The 7,147-nt window shown below is 48.7% G+C and overlaps 1 protein-coding gene across 2 annotated transcripts; it reads right to left on the reverse strand.

Annotated features, from left to right (window-relative positions):
* Positions 1–2,032: 2,032 nt before the first annotated feature.
* LOC109752676 (purple acid phosphatase 2-like) lies at positions 2,033–6,667 on the reverse strand. Of its 2 annotated transcripts, XM_020311583.2 has the most exons (3): positions 6,649–6,667; positions 3,035–3,505; positions 2,033–2,922 (listed from the first exon to the last, which is right to left on the reverse strand). In XM_020311583.2, exons 1-3 carry the CDS (start codon positions 6,665–6,667, stop codon positions 2,033–2,035), a joined length of 1,380 nt encoding a protein of 459 aa, XP_020167172.1. The 2 variants fall into 2 exon arrangements, with proteins under 2 accessions (XP_020167172.1, XP_020167166.1); XM_020311577.2 differs by lacking the exon at positions 6,649–6,667 and having other exon boundaries at positions 3,035–3,512.
* Positions 6,668–7,147: the final 480 nt, after the last annotated feature.

Genomic DNA, 7,147 nt, shown 5'->3' on the forward strand with positions numbered 1-7,147 from the left:
ACAGTTTTCGTACACGTGCCCCTGAGGACCAACGTCCCAGAGTTGTAGTCGTCGCCATTGAACTCTTGAATCGTGAGAAACCCTATCCTCGTTGGACAAGTATATGGTAGAAATCTAGGCAGGAGCTGCGTTCACTTGACTATGTCCCGATGGACGAACTTAGGAGGATTGGAGCCAAGGAAGACTATGAGATCTCGGCCTCAGCCGCTGCCGCTATCACAACGAATCAAATGCTTTAGTAATATCCAACTTAAGCATAACCGAGGGCTCCCCTAGTGCATGTAGATGGCGGGCGATGCACTGACCTTCCAATAACGAATGCACTTTGGTGCACTCCCATAAGCTTAGGAAGATCTGGTCCAAGTCTCTTAGATAGTATCTCGTCGAAGATCCTAATTGCACCATGTATATACCAAACTCACCGGTCGAAAATCCTTCAAATATGCAACATCAATTTTGGGCAGCAGCGAAACTATCGCCCTGTCAATTGCCAGCAGCCCACTTATGTCCCCGAGATAGAACGCCTCCAAGGCTCTCAAGAAATCCGGCTTGATTGTGTACCAGCAAGAAGAATAAAAACGTCCAGTAAAGCCATTCGGTCCCTGTGCCTTATCTTTCGGCATGGCCTTGATCACTTTCTCCACTTCATCCACCGATAAAGGCATCTCAAGGTGAGATAGGTCAATGACGGGGATGTCCAAGACTCCCAAGTCTATAGTGTAAACACGCTCCGGTGCCTGGCCGCACAAAGCTTAGTAGCAATTTCTTCGTGCCCTGTGAGAATCTCATCGTTGTGCCTCAATGCCGTGATCACTTTTTTTCTCTGTCGGCGCCGTGCATGCTGCCTAAAAACTTCGTATTGGCGTCCCCATCCCGTAGGTATAGCAGCCGCGACCTCTGCCTTGTGACAGAACGCTCGAGAGAGCACAACCCAAGCAGCTTGCATCTCAACAACTTACGTAGCTGGAACTCCTTGCGAGATAATGGTCTTTTGTCCATAGCACTATCCAGACATGAAATCACCTTGAGAGCTTTCAAAATTTCTAGTTTTACGTTTCCTATCCACCGGTCGCTCCAACTCTTTAATTTCTTAGCAGTATCCCTTAGTTTTTTTATCCAAAACCATGAACAGGTTCCCCTCAGAGGGACTGAGCTCCACCCCTCTTCCACTGTGGGAAAGAAGCCATCCGCCTTTGTCCAAAAGGCTTCAAATCTGAATCTCCGCTCCTTTTGCTCAAATCCAGGTTGGGTTGAGAAGCAATGGACAATGGTCAGAGACCGCCGATCCAAGCACCGCCGGAAGGAAGAGGGGTGCGCCTCCTCCCAAGAATTTGTGCAGAACACATGATCTATTTTTCCAACGTCGGCCGCTCAGGCTCGGTCGACCATGTATATCTCATTCCATTCAAGTACATCTCCTTTAGCTCGAGGGCGTTCAGCTTTGCACAGAAGCGAGTATGCTGGTTGATGGCATTGTTGCTCTTTTATCCGGTGTTGACGAGTAGGTTCAAGTCGCCAATCACCACCCAAGGGCCTGCCGGCAAATCCCTGTTTAGGTGTGTTCCAGAGAGACACTTTTCTAATCCCAAGTGTACACGAAGCACTCCGGCCCTAATTTTTTTACAACTAAAGTTGTCATCTGAAAAGAAAAAAAAAACCTAAAACAAACTGAAACTTGCCATCCGATGATCTTTACCCAAGCTATCGGTCGTGTTTGGTGAAGATCTTCCGGTGAAATAGATGCATGCATACATTACGGTTACTCAAGGTAGCTTTGGTCAACAGATTGATCATCCACTACGGTTACTCAAGGTAGCTTTGGTCAACAGATTATTGAAAACCAAAATACTAAGTATGCAAAATTGATCATCCACGTATACCTTACCATCTTGAGAACCTCTCTTTAATTTCTCCTAACTAATGTAACATATAGTAATAAAAAAACCTAAGGGACGAATACACGTTTGTTGCTAATTAATTTCTCAACAGCTACACTACTAATAATCGACCAATTAAGGTAGGTATCTAAAATCTAGTTGGTGTGGGTTGGCATGTAGTATCTGTTTGTGAACCAGGCCTTGTCGGCGACGACCTTGACGCCGTCCTGGTTGCGGTGCCACTCGTAGTAGGCGTGGGTCCTGTTCTTGATGTCCAGCGTGGCGTGGCCGTAGCTGGCCTCCCTGAAGGCGGAGTAGTCCGGCTGCGGCGAGCGGAAGCTGTTGGCGAGCCCCTCGGTGTTGCCGCCGTCGCCGATGTTGACGTAGACGGGCGCGGAGGCGTTGAACTGCGGCGTGGCCTTGCCGTTGGCGATGTCGTAGGCGACGTTGGAGACGCGGTGGGTGCGCTCGTAGGAGTGGACGTGGCCGGCGAGGACGAGGTCGGCCTTGGCGTCGACGAGCCAGCGCTCGAACTGGACGCGCATCGTCTCGCCCTCCATGTAGTGGTAGTCGTTGGTGTTGTACCAGGGCGAGTGCACGCAGACGATGAGCCAGGGGGTCGTCTTGCGGTCGACGCGGCGGAGCTCGTCCTGCAGCCACGTCCACTGCGGCGTGTACTTGCCGTAGGCAGAGTAGGAGGAGAGCATGATGACGTGCGCCGACGCCATCTTCACCGAGTACCAGAGGTGCCCGGTGCTGTTGGACGCGCGGAAAGGGGTGGGGTAGCGGTGCGTGAACGGCTTGAACGGCACCGTCTCGCCGATCTCCGGCGCGTAGTCGATCTCGTGGTTGCCGGCGGTCCAGATCCAGGGCTGGTACGCGACGCTGCGCTCCACGAAGCGCGCCCACGTGTCCCAACGGCGGTTGTCGTGGCCCGGGTGGTTGTCGGCGTAGCACAGGTCGCCGATGAAGAGCACGGCGTCGCCGCCGTTGGCCTCGTAGTGGGCCACCGTGTCGTTTGAGTGGAACGTCTGGCCGAGGTCACCTGCATGCATGCGTTGCACGTACGTACGTACCACTCACAAACATTAATCGATCTACTAGTTGCACTGCACCAAGAAAGAAAGAACCATAACTTATAAGATGATGATACGTACCGATGAGGCCGAACTTGATGGGCGCGTCGGGGCCGGGCTTTGGCGGGGTTTTGAAGGAGAAGGACCTCACGGTGTAGCCGTAGCCGACGGCGTAGTGGTAGACGGTGGCGTGGTCGAGACCGGTGAGCGTGGCGTGGTGGATGTAGGGGGACTGGTAGGTCCCGCCCCAGGTGTAGCGCTGGACGGTGCCCTCGGCCGTGAGGTTGAGGTTGTCGGCGGCGAGGCCGTAGCGGACGACGTTGCTTCCCGGGTGCTCCGGGGTGACCCAGGATACCGTCATGGCGCGGCCGGTCAGATCGCCCTGCGTGATGTGCACCTGCTCCGGCGCATTGTGGCCAGGCGGCTGCCGGAACACGTCGGCGTCGAGCGGCATGACGGGGAGCATCTGCAGGCTCCGCCGGTACGGGCTCGTCACACCGGCGGCCGCGGAGGCGGCGTGCGCCGCCAGGAGGAAGAGCACCGCGAGCACACGCTCCATGTTGGGTTCGTTCTACTAATCGACCGCTGGATCGATCGAACGCCTAATGTATATATAGGCGTGCTGATTCGCACCTGTAGAATATGCTCTCCCTGATCTCCCCCGAGCGGCAAATATGTGTTGTTAGTTGAGATTTATTGTGGAATCCAGTTTGTTTGTTTCAGCTTGTCAACCGCATATAAAAAAAGAGCTTAAAAATAACTGCATATAAAAAATCTTATCTGCTCGCCACGTTAGAAATACTGCTGTGTTTGAAAGAAAAATTGTTACGTTTTAATAAACATCTTTTTTTTAAACGTAGGCATAAACTTTGTCTCATCTATTGATTAATTAAGGAGGGAAAGGAGTTTTTGTTACAACGACACCTTACAACCATGAATAATTACTCTCCTAAAATTAAATTCAGAGGACGGGGGGTCGACCTGTTGGTTGGGCAAAAGCATGGCCTCCTCTTTAATCAAGTGAAGAAGGATTGGAGATGAAGCACTCTTGTGGCGGAAGACGTGGACGTTTCTCGTTCCAAATCATCCAACGCGCAAGGAGTAGAGGCAGAGACATCGAAACATATGCGTGTAGAAGTATGTGCTTTATTATGGGCTATATGGAATTGCAGGAATGATTTGGTTTTTAATAGGAAGACAAATATCCACTTTTTGCAGGTTATCTTTAGGGCCACTGCTTTAGTCCGTATGTGGTCGCTACTCACTCCGACGGAGTCCGGGGAGCGTTTGGTTACTGGATCTACCCGTTGGGAGATGCACTATAGGAATCAAGCACTTTGCCATCAGCCAGCAGACGGCAAAGTGCCTGTATAGCCCCTGTTTTTCCTGTTTTTTCCTAAATTCATTCAATTTGACAGAATTTCACATATATATATATATATATATATATATATATATATATATATATATATATATATACACACACACACATTTGAACATAATTTCAACAATCATACCAACAATACGTTTCCAACAACATATACACGTTTCCAACAACATGAACATATATATACAAGTTTCCAACAACATGAACATATATATATACAAGTTTCCAACAACATTTCCAACAAGTTTGCAACAAGTTTCCATAAATAAAAAGGAAGCACAAGCACAAGTAAAAGTTTGCAACAAATTTCCATCAATGCTAGCTGCTTCCTCATCTCAAGAAAATCTGCAAATTAGGAAAGATGAAAGTTAGAAGAAGAAGAAGACTAGCTAGAAGAAAAAGAAGAAGAAGAAGAAGAAGAAAAAGAAGAAGCTTCTTCTTTTTCTTCTTCTTCTTCTTCCTTCTTCTTCTTCTTCTAACTAAGTTAGGTAAAAATGTCATTTTTAGCTAAGGTAGGACAATAAACTAATTATATGATAATTTGGAGCTAAACCAAGGTTATTATGCCATTTTTTTACCTAAGTGCGCTATTTATGTCAAAAATGAAGTAGCTAAGCTAATTATAGATCATTATTGAGCTATCCTAGGTTGTTATGCCATTTTTTACCTAAGTGCGCTATTCATGTCAAAAATAAAGTAGCTAAGCTAATTATAGATCATTATTGAGCTATCCTAGGTTGTTATGCCATTTTTGACCTAAGTGCGCTAATTATGTCATAAATGAAGTAGCTAAGGTAATTATAGATCATTATTGAGCTATCCTAGGGTTTTATGCCATTTTTACCTAAGTGACCTAATTATGTCATAAATGAACTAGCTAAGCTAGCTATAGATCATTACTGAGCTATCCTAGGTTGTTATGCCATTTTCTAGCTAACAAAGCATTTGTTAAGAAAAACACTTGGGAAAACTTACCATAATCTGGGAGGTGAAGGACTTGTCGGGGTTGCGCCACCGCGAGACGGAGAAGGATCGGTCGATCCTTTGTGGGAGGCATGCTGCACGAAACATCATTTGCAATGTTTAGTTAGCATGATGCAACTGAAATGTGAATACTAGTAACTATTGACCATTCAAATGAAACTCACCGTGTCCGCTGTAGCAATCTGGGGCATCGACGGAGGGGTCTGGCCGGTTTTCTCGCACACGGACTGCACATTTTGTTTTCACGAGTCAGTCATATTAGTTAGTAATGAAACGAACATCACGTGCATAATTTGGATAGTATGCGGGAGAAACTTACCAGGAGGAGCTCGTATAGGGCCCGGTGACCTGCGTCGTTTCGGTTCCTCTCCGCCTCCAACAGAATTGCCGTCCTCTCCTCCATCTCCCTCACCTTCTCCTCCGCCTGCTTGCTTGCCTCCGCCACAAGCTCCTTAGCCCTAGCCTCGATAGTGAGCTCCATTGGCCGTGGTCGAGGCCTCATCTCGGGAAGAGACTTCCTCTGGCACTTCTTGATCTCCGGGAGACTTCTAGGACAACGTATGAGTCCATCCCCAATGGCTATTGAGCCATGTCTCCTCTGATCACCAGATAGCATCACGAGCTCAGGATCAAAAGGACTCTGGCTTGGGTTGAACTCCTCACCTTTCATCTTCTTCCCCCAGTCTCTGTACCTCACAAGTTGTCGTGGGAGGAGATGTTGGTGAAGCTCTCTGGATGATCGAGGTCATCCTCCGAGAATGCCTTGGCCTTCTTGTACGGGGCACTATGGGCCATGGCATAGAGGTCGTACAGCGGAGACACCTCCTTCTTGTTGTGTCGTGCCTGAAAGAGAGGAACAGGGTAAATTAGTAATTAAAGCTAGCAATAAGAATGAAATTGCATGAATCGCTAAGGGCTCGAACCACATACCCAGTGATCCCTGTACTCAAACAGGTTGGAGCTCCCTTGATGGTGCGGCACACCTTGCATCTGGGCACGCTTGTCCCAGTTCTTGTTGTGGACGGCTAGCCATTGGGGAGAGCACCACTCATCCACCAACTTCTCCCAACAGTCCATCTTATCCGCACACCATCTCGGGGGCACCTAAGTTAGACAAAGAGAAATTTCAGCGCTACGCCTACGAATCAAATCAAGGAAACTAGTACAAGGCCTTAAGAATAAGTAATTACCTTCATGTACTTGTCCTTACTCAGATACTTGGCGCGGCACTTCTTCTTCTCCCTCCTGATGTTACTCGAGGCGTAGTAGTATCGAACACACTGCACCCGAGCCTCGTGCCGTAGGTTCTGAAGTAGGCGCTTGCACTCGGCTTCGAGAACCATAGCCGCGTCCGCCTCGTGTTCCTCTAGACACTTGTAGAAGGTCTGCAATCAAACAAGGCAACACTGATTAGTACAATCACTAGGTACTGTTGATTTGTAATTCTGTAAAGGAGAAATTACCCTAAACTGCCGTCTCACAATGTCGGCCACCGTCTCGCACACGACACCGTCGACCATCTCCCCCGGCGGGGCCGGGGCGGCCTCGTACAGCTCCCAGGTCAGTGCTAGCTGTGGAAGCTCACCCTCACCGGGCAACGTGACCCACCCCGGGAAGTGGTGCCGGACTAGAGTACCAAAGACCTGGTTGGGCCTGCGGACCTTATCTGCGTGTATCCAACCCCTGCAGTATGACAAGGCCAACACATTAGATATTAATTTGAACAAACATGAAGGCAAAAGGTTAAAAAATACTAAATGCACTTACTTCTCCCCGTTAGACTGAATCAACCACCTCTGGTCGCGGGTCGCCGGCACGGACGG

This window comes from Aegilops tauschii, chromosome 4, assembly GCF_002575655.3.
Source record: "Aegilops tauschii subsp. strangulata cultivar AL8/78 chromosome 4, Aet v6.0, whole genome shotgun sequence".
NCBI lineage: Eukaryota > Viridiplantae > Streptophyta > Magnoliopsida > Poales > Poaceae > Aegilops > Aegilops tauschii.

Excerpts from the sequence above, each read along its gene's own strand:
- LOC109752676 (XM_020311583.2), bottom strand. Across the intron at positions 2,923-3,034 it reads CATCAAGTTCGGCCTCATCG|GTGACCTCGGCCAGACGTTC; the intron begins GTACGTATCATC and ends GCATGCATGCAG.